This window comes from Jaculus jaculus, chromosome 10 (assembly GCF_020740685.1).
Source record: "Jaculus jaculus isolate mJacJac1 chromosome 10, mJacJac1.mat.Y.cur, whole genome shotgun sequence".
Lineage (NCBI taxonomy): Eukaryota > Metazoa > Chordata > Mammalia > Rodentia > Dipodidae > Jaculus > Jaculus jaculus.
In genome coordinates this window covers 90,301,913-90,317,109 of record NC_059111.1, presented here as the reverse complement: position 1 = coordinate 90,317,109, position 15,197 = coordinate 90,301,913, and the positions used below count along the sequence as shown (strand labels likewise).

Genomic DNA, 15,197 nt, shown 5'->3' with positions numbered 1-15,197 from the left:
GTCCCCCAGTAGATTCAGGAGTTTTATTCAAGCTTGTAACTTGGATTTCCAGCCACCTGGCTGGAGAAGAATCTCTGGGCAGATTCTAGGGTCCAGCCCTGAGGTGTGTTTTGGGGGCAGATCTGGAATTCCAGCATAAGGTGTGCAGAGAACAGTCTGAGTTCTGCCTGGGCCCCTGATGTTTGGCTGCTGGTTTTTGTTCTTGCTTTTGGTGGTGGGTTTTCTCTTTTTCCACCACAATGGAACTTCCCCTGGATCTGTAAGCCTGAAATAAATTCTGCTCCTCCTATAAACTGTGTCTGATTTGGAGTTTCATCCCAGCAACACGAAGCTGACTACAATAATATGCAAAGATGGATTACAGGAAGAGAGGGAGAGAAATAATGAAGAGAAGATAGAGAAAACTGATTTGAGAGTACACTAAAAGAAAATAAAGGAGCTGGGCGTGGTGGCTCACACCTTTAATCCCAGTACTCAGGAGGCAGAGGTAGGAGGACTGCCATGACTTCAAGGCTACCTGAGACTACATAGTAAATTCCAGGTCAGCCTGGGCTAGAGCAAGACCTTACCTTGAAAAGCCAAAAAAAAAAAAAAAAAAGAAAAGAAAAAAGAAAAGAAGGGAATGAGTATGAAAGAGCAACAGAATGAAAGAATGAGGGCTGGAGAGGTGGCTTAGTGGTTAAGGCATTTGCTTGCAAAGCCAAAGGATCCAGGTTCAATTTCCCAGGACCCATGTAAGCCAGCTATACAAGATGGCATATGCATTTGGAGTTCATTTGCAGTGGCTGGAGGCCCTGGTGTGCTAATTCTATCTGCCTCTTTCTCTCTCTCAAAAAAATAAATAAAAATAACATAATGAAAAATAAGAAAAGCTGGGCGTGGTGGCACATACCTTTAATCCCAGCACGCTGGAGGCAGAGGGAGGAGGATCACTGAGAGTTCAAGGCCACCCTAAGACTATACAGTGAATTCCAGTTCAGCATAGGCTAGAGCAAAACCCTACCTCAAAAAAGGAAAAAAAAAAAAAAAAAAAAAAGATGAGCCAGGGAGGATGGTGGTGGGTGGGACCCTACCTCAGAAACAAACAAGCAACAACAACAAAAAGAGGAATACCATAGTGAAGGAGAAACAGGAACCAGTAGGAAATGTGAAAGGCAGACAGACAGACATTTACCATGGTGGGGTGGGGTGGAATGTAGACAAAGGAAGATAGACAAGACAGTTTGTGTTCAATGGACACTTTGCAGGGGAGGTTAGGGCTCCTTTCCGCACTCACTGCTGGCCCATCTGCTTCATACCTGACAGCTCGGCCGCATGCCCATCAGCATCTCCATACTCAAACTCCAGAGTGGGGCAGTCCACAGAACCCTAGAATGGACAAAAATTTCTGGTTAAGGGACAAAGAGGTTGCCACACAGATTATACTCTGATTTCACCTTCTCTCCCTGTCGGAGGCCAAAGCTAAATCAGGAAGGCAGCTACAAAGTCCTATGTGGGGGCTGGGAAGATGGCTCAGTTGTTAAAGCACTGGCTTGCAAAACCTGATGGCCCAGATTCAATTCCTTAGAACCCACGTAAAGCTAGATACAAAACGTAGCCCATGTGTCTGGAGTTCGTTTGCAGTGGCAAGAGGCCCTGGTATACTTCTTTGTTTAAAAAAAAAAGTCTAGGCTGGAGAGATGGCTTAGTGTTTAAGGCGTTTGCCTGCAAAACCTAAGGACGCAAGTTCAACTCCCCAGAAGCCATATAAACCAGACACACACAAGGTGATGCACGTACACAAGGTCACACATGCTCACAAGGTGGCACACACATCTGGAATTTGATCGCAGTAGCTAGAGGCCCTAGCATGCCAACTTTTTCTCTCTCTCATTCTTGCTGTCTCTCACACACACACAAAAAAATAATAATAAAGGGCTGGAGAGACGACTTAGCAGTTAAAGCGCTTGCATGCAAAGCCTAAGGACCCATGTTTGACTCTCCAGATCCTACTTAAACCAGATGCACTAAGGCGAGGCAAGTGCAAGGTTGCACATGCCTACTACATGGTGTAAGCGTCTGGAGTTCAATTACAGTGGCTGAGGCCCTGGCACACCAATTCTCTCTCTCTTTGTGTCTCTAAAATAAAATAATATTAATAAAAATTTAAAGTCCTGAGCCGGGCGTGGTGGTGCACGCCTTTAATCCCAGCACGGGGGAGGCAGAGGTACAAGGATCACTGTGAGTTTGAGGGCACCCTGAGACTACATAGTAAATTCCAGTTCAGCCTGGGCTAGAGTGAGACCCTACCTCAAAAATCCAAAAAAAAAAAAAACCAAAACATATATACACACATTCCTATTTTAGCTGGGTGTGGTGGTACATGCCTTTAATACCAGCATGCAGGAGGCAGAAGTAGGACAATTACTGAATTCATGGTCAGCCTGAAACTACATAGTGAATTCCAGATCATCCTGGGTTAGACTGAGACCCTATCTTGAAAACCAAAACAAAAGTCCTATTTGGAGGAGGAAAAGATCATGACATGAAAATAAAAGAGAGACTGATTGAGAGGGGGAGGGGATATGATGGAGAATGGAGTTTCAAAGTGGGGGTAGGGAGGCTATTACCATGGGATATTGTCTACAATCAAGGAAATTGTTAATAAACAACTTTTTTTTTTTAAAGTCCTATTTGGCCTTCATCTGAGAATTATCCTCCTATAAGCTAAAATCTGAGGCTCCGTACAAAGAGGGGTGTGAGGATTCCTACACAGAAAGTCTGGGTAAAGGAGTGTAGACAGATACTAAAGCTGCAATCGGAGGCTGGGTGTGATAGCACATGCTTGTAATACTCCACTTTGGAGGGAAGGCAGCAGCTGGGAAGCTGAGGTAGGAGGATCACCCTGAGTTCAAGACCAGTCTGAGACTACAAAGTAAATTTCAGGTCAGCCTGGGCTAAGGTGAGACCCTGCCTTGAAAACAAGCCTGAGCTAATGTGAGACCCTACCTTGAAAACAACCAATAATAACAAAAAATAGATGTGGAAGAGGCCCTTGGTTCCTGGTACAGAGTTCCTAAAACCCTTAGAATTCATTAACTGTTACTCATGAACCCATCGACCAAACTAGAATTTTTTTATATTGTTATCTACAAAACATTAAAGGGGCCTTTATTTCACTTCATAAATATAACAGTAACAAAAAGACAAGAACATTTTGTAAAAGGAAGATCATACTTTTGTACTTTCAAACACTATTGCTAAGTGTTTTAAAATCAAAGTATGTTTTTGTTTTTAACATTAAATTACAAAGACAGGTTTCACTAGTCTCGGCTTGGGAGAGTCTATAAATACTTTTTTTTTTTTTTTTTGGGTTTTTTGAGGTAGGGTTTCACTCTGGTCCAGGCTGACCTGGAATTCACTCTGTATTCTCAGGGTGGCTTCGAACTCATGGCGATCCTCCTACCTCTGCCTTCTGAGTGCTAGGATTAAAGGTGTGCGCCACCACACCCTGCTACGAATACTCATTCTTGAACTAACGCTTGAGACTGCTGAATGCTAACATCTTAATTCATTTACCTTTTCATTATTTATCTTCTCAGAGTTCCCGAGACCTTGTGTTTTAGCTTTCACATTCTAGGGTAGAGAAGAAATGCCTAATAACAATAAAAATATTAGCCTTTTTTTAATATAACAAAGAAAAACCATTCAAGCAATTTGATGGTGTACCTAAAACTACAACTTCATAAACTGGAAAACAATTATTTTAGAGGCATGTGTTAAATTTTCTAGTTTCTTTTCGTTTATGAAAAAAAGAGGTGACAATAAATTGTGTAGTAAAACTAATTAAAAACTGAGAGCTAGAGGAATGGCTTAGTGGTTAAGGCACTTGCCTTTGAAGCCTAAGGACCCAGGTTTGATTCCTTAGTACCCACATAAACCAGATGCAAAGGTGGTGCATGCATCTGGAATTTGTTTGCAGTAGCTGGAGGCCCTGGTGCACCCATTCATTCTCTTTCTTTCTATCTGCCTCCTCTTCTCTCTATCTCAAATAAATGAATAAATAAATATCAAAGAATCAATTGAAGCCGGGCGTGATGGCACATGCCTTTAATCCCAGCATTTGGGAGGCAGAGGTAGGAGGATGGCCATGAGTTCAAGGCCACCCTGAGACTACATAGTGAACTCCAAGTCAGCTTAGACTAGTGAAATTCTACCTCAAAAAAAAACCCTGAAAAAAAAAATCAGTTGATATTCATTCTTTTTTTTGCTGGGGGGAGAAAAAAATACACACACACATACATATATATGTGTGTGTGTGTGTGTGTGTGTGTGTGTATGTATGTGTGTGTGTGTGTGTGTGTGTATATATATATATGTATATATATATATATATATTTTTTTTTTTTTTTTAACTTTAGTTTTTGGTTTTTTGAGGGAGGGACTGGTCACACCAGAAAAACCAAGTTTGTACTTTGAAGCCATTCCTAGGTATCACCCTTTTTTGCAAGGGAAGGGCCACTAGACACTGAACTCAGTCACGTGGCCAATGGTTTATTCATCCCTAGGTAATGAGACTCCATATGAAAACCTTGAAACAATGACTTAGGCAGCTTTTGGGTTGGTGACCTTATAACGGCATGTAAGCTCCACACCGTGCCACCTCCATACCTTGTCCTTTACAATTCTTCCACCTGGTTGTTTCTTAGTTGTACCTTTTGTTTCGCAATTATAATATGAAGCATATACATTACTGAGTCCTGTCACTCATTCCAGAAAATTATTAAACCTGGAAGGTCATGACAGCCTGAGTTTGTAACTGGCCAAGTAGTAATACAAATAGTCAAAAGACCTCCACTTGTAGCTGGAGTCTAAAGTGGGGTCGTTTTGTAAGACTGAGCACTTGTGAGGTGTGCAAAACCTTGGCTACTTAGTGTCAAAACCAAATTCAACTGCAGGATATTCAACTGGGGTGAGAAACACCACGCTCATCCAGCAAATGAGGACAATAATAAAACTTACTTCACAGGGTTACTGTAAGGACTAAATGAGTTATAGAAGAGGTACTTAGTATATCACCTGACATTTGGAAACACTAGGTAAGTGGTTACTCAACTTAGTTTTGTTTTGTGATCCTTTCAACGCCAGTATGAAAGGAGAGTAATTTATTTACCTTGGGAGTAGGGGAGAACTTAAGATAGCTCTCCAAAGAAGTTCTGTGCCCTAGCTGAGATTTTATTTTTATTATTTTTATTTATTTAAATTATTTATCTATTTATTTGAGAATGGCAGAGATAGAGAGAGGCAGAGACAGAGAGAGAGAGAGAATGGGCATGCCAGGGCCTCCAGCCACTGCAAACAAACTCCAGACACATGTGTCCCCTTGTGCATCTGGCTAACATGGGTCCTGGGGAGTCAAGCTTCGAACCAGGGTCCTTAAGCTTCACAGGCAAGCACTTAGCCACTAAACCATCTCTTCAGCCTGAGATTTTATTTTGTTTTATAGCTTTTATAGTGGAGGAGAGGTGTAAGTGAACAAACAAGGCACAGCAATTTGCATATCAATAATTTCTGTAGTCAGACCACCCTAACAATGAACTCCATTTTACTTTGTTTTAGCTTAAACTCTCCTTTTTTCTTTTCTTTCTTTCTTTCTTTTTTTGTTTTTATCATCCTGGGATATTTCTATCTGCTGACAAAGATAAATTTAACTCCTTAGCAATTAGCTCTTATAGTAACTCAGTGAGTCAGTTCAACTTTTAGCTTTTTTCTATCATAAGTTTGTTTGTAATCCCAGACTGGCTTAGTACACAAGGTGATCCTCCTGCCTTTGCCTGCCAAGTGCTGGGAGTAAGAGCATATGCCATGGGCTGGAGAGATGGCTTAGTGGTTAAGCACTTGCCTATGAAGCCTAATGACCCTGGTTCAAGGCTCGATTCCCCAGGACCCACGTTAGCCAGATGCACAAGGGGCACACGCAGTCTGGAGTTTGTTTGCAGTGGCTGGAGGCCCTGGTAGGCCCATTCTCTCTCTCTATCTGCCTCTTTCTCTCTCTGTCTGTCGCTCTCAAATAAATAAATAAAAATAAAATTGTTAAAAAAAAAGAGCATATGCCATTACACCCAGCTCAATTTACAGTTTTAACTTTTCAAATTACTTATTTATTTGCTTGTATGTGTGTGCACATATGCAACAGGATTTCTTACTACTGAAAATGAATGCCTTTCTGGTTTTATGTGGGTGGCTAGGGATTTGAGAACCCTGGCCAGGAGGCTTCCCAAACAAGTGCCTTTAACCGCCAAGCCATTTTCCTAGTCCAAAGTTTTAATATTTTATTATAAAGGCCTTCCCATGTTAATAGAATTCTCACTTCAATGGCTATAATAGTGAATGAATATCTATTGGTTTATCTAATAAATTCTCTACTGTTGAACATTAAAGATGTTTGAATTTTTCTTCATTATATGTATGAAGGTCTTATAATTATTTAAATATTTGGGATCTTTTCTAAGGATTTTTTTAAGAGATCAAGAGAAGAATTTTTCCTCTCCTTTTCTTTCTTCTTTTTTTTTAAAAATATATTTTGTTTTCTTTATTAATGAGAGAGAGAGAGAATGAGCATGCCAGGGCCTCCAGCCATTGCAAATGAACTCCAGATGTGTGTGCCCCCTTGTGCACCTGGCTTACATAGGTCCTGGGGAATCAAACCTGGGTCCTTTTGCTTTGTAGGCAAGCGCCTTAACCATTGAGAAGTTTCTCCAGCTTCTAAGGATTGATTTTTATGAGGAAATTAATGGATCAACTCTTGTTTTTTTAAAAAAATTTATTTGCAGACAGAGAGAGAAGAGAGGCAAGAGAGAGAATGGGCACACCAAGGTCTCCAGCTGCTGCAAATGAACTCCAGACTCATGTGCCACTGTGCATCTGGCTTTATGTGGGTACTGGAGAATTGAACTCAGGTTGCTAGGCTTTGCGGGCAAATACCTTAGCCACTGAGCCATCTTGCCAGCCCCAACTCTTATATTTTTATGGCTATTTATTCATAGCAAATTATTTCCCCAAACCACTATGTCAATTTAGATTGTCACAGCAATATATATATATATGTAGGGCTGTAGCGATAGTTTAGTGGTTAAAGTACTTGCCAGCAAAGCCAGATGCACAAGGTGGTGCATGTACCTGGAATTCATTTGCAATGGCTAGAGGCCTTAGTGTGTCCATTCTCTCTTTTTCTCTATCTACTTCATTCTCTCTCAAATAGATAAATAAAACATTTTTTAAATATGTAGAATGTGGTAGACAATATAAAGTTGTTTTACTCTGATGAGAACTTCAAAAATCTTTCATATAAATACATACACACATTTCAAAAGGAAAAAAATTTAATAACAAAAAAAATGGGAAAGACACAATCTCAGGATAAAAGATAGTCATTAAAACAGTGTTTGGAGGGCTGGAGAGATTGATTAGCAGTTAAGGCACTTGCCTACAAACCCAAAGGGCCTAGGCTCAATTCCCAGTACCTATGTAAAGCCAGATGCACAAGGTGGCACATGTGTCTGGAGTTCATTTGCAATGGCTACAGGTCCCAGTATGCCCATTCTCTCCCTCTCTACATACCATTCTCTCTCCAATAAGTAAATAAATAAAACTTTTAAAAAACAGTGTTTTTGCGGTGAGGGGGAGGGCTGGAGAGATGGCTTAGTACTTAAGGTGTTTGCCTATAAAGCCAAAGGGCCCAGGTTTGATTCCCCAGAACCCATGTAAGCCAGATGCACAAGGTGGCATATGTGTCAGGAGTTGGTTTGCATAGGCCGAAGGCCCTGGTGCACCCATTTTCTCTTTCTCTCTCTCTCAAATACATACATATATACATATATACATATATATATATATATATATACACACATATATATATATATATATAAAATAAAATAAAACTATTAAATATATATTAAAAAAACAGTGCTTTTTTGCCGTGTATGGTGGTGCACGCCTTTAATCCCAGCATTTGGGTGGCAGAGGTAGGAGGATTGCTAAGAGTTTGAGGCCAGTCTGAGACTACATAGTGAATTCCTGGTCAGTCTGGGCTACAGTGAGACACTATCTTGGAAAACTAAAAAAAAACAAAAACAAAAACAACCAAAAAACAGTGCTTTTAAAACTTTTTTTTCCCCATGTTTTAAGGTATATTTTTATTTACAAAGTGAGATGACTCAAACTTAAAAAAAAAAGATAAGGTGACTGGGGAGATTGCTCAGTGGTTAAAAGCACTTGCTTGCAAAGCCTACTAACCCAGATTCAATTCCCCAGCCACCCATGTAAAGCCAGACCCAAAAAGTGGCACATGGGTCTCGATTGCATTTGCAACAGCAAGAAACTCTGGCATGTACACGCACACACGCGCACGCGCGCGCACACACACACACACACACACACATACCAGAAAGAAAAATTATAATACCCAGCACTTGAGAGGCAGAGGTAGGAGGATCACCATGAGTTCAAGGCTACCTTGAGACGATGAATTCCACGTCAGCCTGGGCTAGAACCTTGGAAAACTAAAAAAAAAAAAAAAAAAAAAAAGGTACTCCCATATATACATTGCCCTTACAGTTTGAAAACACTTTTTGAATTGTATATATCTTTTTTTTCAAGGAAGGGCCTCATTCTAGCTCAGGCTGACCAGGAATTCACTATGTAGTCTCAGGGTGGCCTCAAACTCACAGCAATCCTCCTACCTCTGCCTCCCCAGTGCTGGGATTAAAGGCGTGCGCCACCATGCCCAGCTCTGTATACATCTTTTAAAATGTAATATGTTGAACCAAGTTTTACAGAATTCATAAGTTCTCTTCACAGACCAGTTAAAACTTGGAGAACTGAGATCTAGCGAAAAGAAGTGTAGAAGGGGGAAGGAATTCTTTCCTTTTTCTGTTTTGCTGGAATGAATCCTCCTGTCGTGAATCTTTTTATCCGGCCGTTCTCCTTTAACGTCCCTTTCTAGTGTATGCAGTACTCTATTCATAAACTAAGGCACTGGAAGAGGGTAGGTCAATAGCACCACCCTAAAAACACTGATGTACAAGAAGGCTCTCTCTTTTTAAAAAATATTTTTATTTTTATTTATTAGACAGAGGAGGGAGGGTGGGAGGGAGGGAGAGAGAGAACAGGTGCACCAGGATATCCAGCCACTGCAAATGAATTCCAGACACATGCACCCCCTTGTGCATCTGGCTAACGTGGGTCTTGGATAATCGAGCCTGGGTCCTTTGGCTTTGCAGGCAAACACCTTAACCACTAAGCCATCCCTCCAGCCCAAGAAGGCTCTCTTGATTCGTGCCAGTAACAATCTCTTCTAGTAATTTTTTTAGAAGCCATAGACAGAGAAAACTGTCTTCATCAAAGACTGTCTTCCACTGTAAAGCAAAAAGAGGGAAGGAAGGAAAAGCAGATCTGGGCACGACAGGGAGAGGGGATACAGTACTGTCAGGTATAGCCTGTTGCTCTGGAAGGGGGCGGGGAGCTACTTTTCCCAAGCAGCCTTCCGCAGGCAACGAGCCCAGATCGAGATGACGGCTGCAGTTGTTCATTCCCAGTCATGAAGAGTGCGGCAGCAGAAAAGGCGCAGGTAAACAGCAGTGCGAGTAGAAAGCTAAGTATGGACACTGAGCTCCTTGGCAACAGCCAAGTCCTATCAGAGTGTTTTCCTGAAGGAAGACTCCATAGGTAAAGAACATGACTCTACTTCAGAGGGGAGATGGAATACATCACTCTGAAATCATTGTGCTCATTTGCATATTGTCAGTCTCCTCATCTTTGCAGATGCTAGTTCCACAAGGACGAAGACCGTCTTGTTCGCTGATATAACCCCGGCACCTGAAACAGTGTCTCACATATATAAAGGCATCAATAACTAAATGTTGAATTAAGGAATAACAAATTGCCTCAAAAAAAGAAAAAAGAAGCTTTGTTAAACTGAGTGTGCTAGCACACGCCTTTAATCCCAGCACTCAGGAGGCAGAGATGGGAGGATCTCCATGAGTTCGAGGCCAGCCTGAGACTACATAGAGTTCCAGGTCAGCCTGGGCTAGTGTGAAACCCTAACTAAAAAACAAAACAAAAAAAAAAAACCTTTTGTAAAAACAGTGTCTCACTTTTCTGTTTCCTTCTTGCCATGATGTGAACAGCTCTGCTCCACCATATCCTCCCCACCATGAGCTCAAATAAATCTTTTCCTAAGCAACAATAGAAAAAGAAAAAACAAAACAAAACAATGTCTCTCTGGGGGAAGGAGGCACAATATACTCTCTTAAAAGCGCTAATTCCTAGCCAAAGAGCTCTCCCTGCGCAAGGTGGTGTCAAACCAACTTTGCTGGGATCCAACATCTTAGCATTGCCCACTATTTATCAAAAACAAGGAACCAAAGGAATTACGCTGAAATTTTTTTGTTTGTTTGTTTTTGTTTTTCGAGGTAAGGTCTCACTCTAGGCCAGGCTGACCTGGAATTCACTATGTAGTGTCAGGGTGGCCTCAAACTCACAGAGATCCTCCTACCTCTGCTGGGATTAATTACGCTGAAATTTTTAAACTGGCCTAACACATGCTGAAGCTGGGTGATCTTGGGGCCACTTATTCTGTCAGGTCTCAGTCAAGTTAGATAGATCTGCCTTTCCCTTATGCATGTATGAATGTATGTGTGTGTGTTTGTGTGTGTTGGTGTAGTGGGGATCAACTGGGGTCTTGAGCATACCAGGCAAGCACTGTACCAGAGCTACATTCCCAGTCCTGCCTCAGCTACTCTGTAAAATGACAGGACTTCCTACATATGACCCTTCCAGTATGACCTCCCACTAAGATGCACATCTACACTTAGCTACTTGATAGAAACTGGCTTGGATGTGTGTGTGTGTGTGGGGGGGATTGACAATTCAGTCCGTTCACTGTTCTAGTTAGGATTTCTTTTTTACAAGAGGAGGAAGAGACACAGATATTCATTCTAGATGCATCCTGGGACAGCCACTGGGGGGGGTAAGATAGTGTCCCCACCTGAATCCTGTTTCATTTAACCCTAAGCAGTCAAGAGCCAGTTCTATCCCCCCGCATTCCATCTCCCCCAGCCTCGTCGCCTCCCACCACCCGGAAGACTGAGGATGGGCAGGGCAGGGCAGGTGCCTGAGCCCGGTGCCCAGCATCCCGGGGGGCCGTGGCGGGCATCAGGGGTATAGGAGGGCGGCTGTCTGCCGGCCGACCCTTCCCCTCCCGCGGCCCAGCTCGGGGCTCCCGCCGCTCAGGCCAGTCAGTCCCCGCGAGCTTGTCCCTCCCACCCAATGCCCACTTCCATGGGGTGGAGGGTGGGGGGCTGCAGTGACCAAGTGACAGGAATATTTGCAAAGTATCGGGGGGGGGGCGCTCGCCACGGCGCCTGCGGTCACATCTCCGCGCTGAGGATGGGGAAGGGGGGGGGGGGTGAGGAGGCCCCGGCCCGCGGCGGGAGACGTGTGGAGCAGAGTCCGGGGCTGCGGCGCCGAGGACCCTCGCCAGATGCCCGCGCCCCGGGGTCCTCGTGGCTGTGTGTGTGTGTGTGTAGGGGGGGATCCGGGACCGACTCGCTCGCCTCGGCCGCCGCTTCCCGCCTGCGGGCGTCTCCTTGCCCTCAGTGAAGCTCTCCGGCCGGGTTCCTCACCTCCGACTCCCGCCGCTGGTTGCGGAACGCTTCCCGGCCCTTGGGTCCTGCCGGCTTCCCTTTGCCGTTGCCGTTGCCGTTGCCGTTGCCGTTGCCGTTACCATTGGCCGGCTGGCTCCCGGCCCCGGCCGCCGCGGGCTCCTCCATGCGGCAGGGTTGGCGGCTCTCCGTCAGCGCCTCAGCGCTTCTCTGCCCCGGGCGACCCCGCCGCCTGGGCGCCCCGGGGACAGGCCACGCCCCCCTCTGCTTCTATTGGCCGACGGCGCGTCCCGCGGACCCGCCCCCTCTTTGCTATTGGTTGTCTCGTCATATGGGCGGGACTAGGAGAGGTGGGGGCTTTTTCAAGGAATATGCTTCGCCACTCTGCTCCCCTCGGCTGTATTTTCCTTTTTTCTTTTTCTTTTTCTTTTTTTCTTTTTCTTTCTCCCGCGGCATGGATGGTGGCCTGGGACTGCTTGGGTTGGCTTCCCGTTCCCGCGGCTTATCCGCTTCCAGCCAACTTAGCCCCATCTTCTCCCAATCAGACTGCTTTCCCCCTCCCCCCCCTCCCCCGTTCCACTGCAGTCTGCGTCTCCCAGTTTCCGCGGAACCCGACCCTCGGGTTCCAGCTGCGGCTCACGTCCCGCATCCCGCTTAGTCGCAGAGAAAGGATGGAACTGTTGGATAGCCAAGGGCCACACTACCAGAAACCAGGGACTTGCGCTTTCTGAAGAACCTCCACCCCTTCCCGTCCAAGTGAGGGGTGACTGGGGGTAGAGGAATGGGATTGGGGCAGGGTTGGGTTTTTTTTTTTTTTTTTTTTTTGACTCGAGGTAGAATCTCAGGCTGACCTGGCATTCACTATGTAGACTCAGGATGGTCTTGAACTCATGGCGATCCTCCTACCTCAGCCTCCCAAGTGCTGGGGCTAAAGGACGCGTGCACCACCACACCTGGCACGTTTTTTACTTCACTAAAATTTCTGGTGCCCTTGAGGAGACTGACGACTGCTCCCAGTTATCTGTCCTCCAGCATCTTCCTTGGGGTGTGAATTGGTCGGTAAGCCCTCACCCGCATCTGCTCTTCATCCCCTCCCTCCCGTCTCTCCTTTCTAAAGTCCTCCATAGAGGCCCACTACAACCCTGGGTTATAACCTGAAAGAAGCCTGCAGTAAGTTTATGGCAGTTGGGACTTGACAAGCAGGCTGAAGGGAACGGATGGGTGGGACTAAGTTGCTCTCCATAATTCAGGTGCTTTAGGAAGGGGTTGGAGGGAGTTTTGAATTCGTCTTTGTACCATGCGTCGGACTAGGTGTTTTCCAGGTATCACACCTGTCTCTGATATGTTATTTTCACATCCTCATTATCACTGATGAGGAAATCAGGACTCCCAGAGAACCCTTTGGATTTCCCAAGGTATCATTGTGTCTTGTCTCACTGTTGTCGGTTCTCTGGAGGAAACTTTTGGTTAATCACTGTAATTTCTTAAAGATTCTAATTCGTTACCATCCGTTTCTCATCTAGAATGCCTGTTTTTTTTTTTTTTTTTTGAGCCTACTCATTCCATTCAGGCTGTGTTGGTGTCAAACCAACTTTCCTGGGGATCCAAAACTCTTAGCATCTCCTATTATTTACCCAAACAAGGGTACAAAGGAATTATTTCCCTCTTACCATATCTTAGGAACAACACCATCCTTTTTTGTTTGTTTGTTTTTTCGAGGTAGTGTCTCACTCTAGCCCAGGCTGACCTGGAATTCACAATGTAGTCTCAGGGTGGCCTCGAACTCACGACGATCCTCCTACCTCTGCCTCCCGAGTGCTGGGATTAAAGGTGTGCACCACCATGCCTAGCTTCCATCGTTTCTTAATTTATGAATGAGTGACAGGATCTTGCACTGAAACCCAGAATAGTCCAGAACTATGTTGCCCATATCTGCCTCCACCCCAGTCCTTCAATCTCTTGAGTGCTGGGATTATAGGCATGAGCCACCAGATCTAGTTTAGCTCCATCCCTTTTCTCCTACCCCTTCTGCCAGTTGGTGATAGGTAAAGGCCGGCTTGAGAGAGAGGGTGTGTTTCTTGGAGATTTCTGGTACCTTTCTCTCCTTTGACCCCCAGCATCTAACTGACACCACTCATGTTCCCTTTCCTTTCCCATCCCCACTCCTATTCAAATGTGGCTCTAAACTTCTTGGGAATGGAGCTGCCCCCCCCCCACTTTCTTCCTCCTCTTCCTTCTTTTATTTTATTTTATTTTTTGTTTTTATTTATTTTGGTTTATCATGGTAGGGTCTCACTCTAGCTCAGGCTGACCTGGAATTCACTATGTAGTCTCAGGATGGCCTCGAACTCAGGGTGATCCTCCTACCTCTGCCTCCTGAGTGCTGGGATTAAAGGCCTGTGCCTTTTTCTTTTTTGAGGCAGGGTCTCATATAGCTCAGATTGACCTTAAACTCCACTGTATAGCCAAGGATGACCTTGAACTCCTGATCCTTCTGCTTCTACTTCTCTCCCACATCCTGGGATTATAGGTATGTGCTACAGTACCCAGCTCTTCATTGGCTTTTGTATGACACATTTTATATACATTTATCACCAAGTTTCTCAATTTCTGTACTATTGACATTTTGAGTGGAAAAATTATTATGGGGGGGAGGCGCTTATCCCATGGTAGGAAGTTCAACAGGACCCTGTTCCCTCCTGAGAGATGCCAGTAGTATTCTTCCTTTAGCTAAAAACCCAAAACTATCTTTAAATATTGTAACATATACATTAGAGAGAAAACTCTCCCATTGCAATCCCGTGGTTTACAGAATTGAACTGATGTGAGTTTCCAAGAAAGTCTTGGCTCAGAGCCTGAACAATTTGATTTTAGATTTTTTTCAGGGCATAATTTGTTAAACTCTTAAAAAATTATACTCTACATTAAAATCCACAACCCACGCCTTGTTTATCACTACTTTAGTGTGATAATCCTGCCGTAACACAGGCACTAGATTTCTTACAAAAAAAAAAAGTCCATTATCTACCTTTCTTCTACACAGTACCTCTCCTCTTAAACAGACCTCTAAGACTGACAGCCCCAGAACTTATTCTTTTGTGAACCTACTGTGTCCATCCTGCATCCCAAGAGCTGCCTGTATTCCAGGATACTACCAACAGATCTTAAATATGTCTATTGACTTATTTGCAAGGAGAGAGAGAAAGAGAAAGAGGCACACCAGGGCCTCTAGCCACTGCAAATGAACTCCATATGCATGCATCATTTTATTTTATGCATCTGGCTTTACATAGGTACTGGGGAATTGAAGCCAGGCCATCAGACTTTGCAAGCAAGTGGTTTTTAATCGCTGAGCCATTTCCATTTCTCCAGTCCCCCCAACATTTTTTTTTTTTTTTTGAGGTAGGGTCTTACTGTAGCCTAGAATGACCTAGAATTGATTATGTAGTCTCAGGGTGGCCTCAAGCTCACAGCAGTCTCCTACCTCTGCCTAGTGCTGGGATTAAAGGCGTGCGCCACCACGCCTGGCCCACCAACACATTTAAGATGCCAACA

General features: G+C 44.2%; 1 protein-coding gene across 2 annotated transcripts in view; it reads right to left on the bottom strand.

Annotated features, from left to right (window-relative positions):
* The window catches only part of Strip2 (striatin interacting protein 2), a 62,942-nt gene extending 51,116 nt beyond the window's left edge, over positions 1-11,826 (bottom strand). For both annotated transcript variants that reach the window (XM_045160969.1, XM_045160970.1), the window contains exons 1-2: positions 11,664-11,826; positions 1,299-1,368 (exon numbers count right to left, since the gene is read on the bottom strand). In XM_045160969.1, the coding sequence (XP_045016904.1) occupies positions 1,299-1,368; positions 11,664-11,810 (217 nt within the window). In that variant the 5' untranslated portion in view covers positions 11,811-11,826. The remainder of the gene's footprint in view (positions 1-1,298; positions 1,369-11,663) is intronic.
* Positions 11,827-15,197: the final 3,371 nt, after the last annotated feature.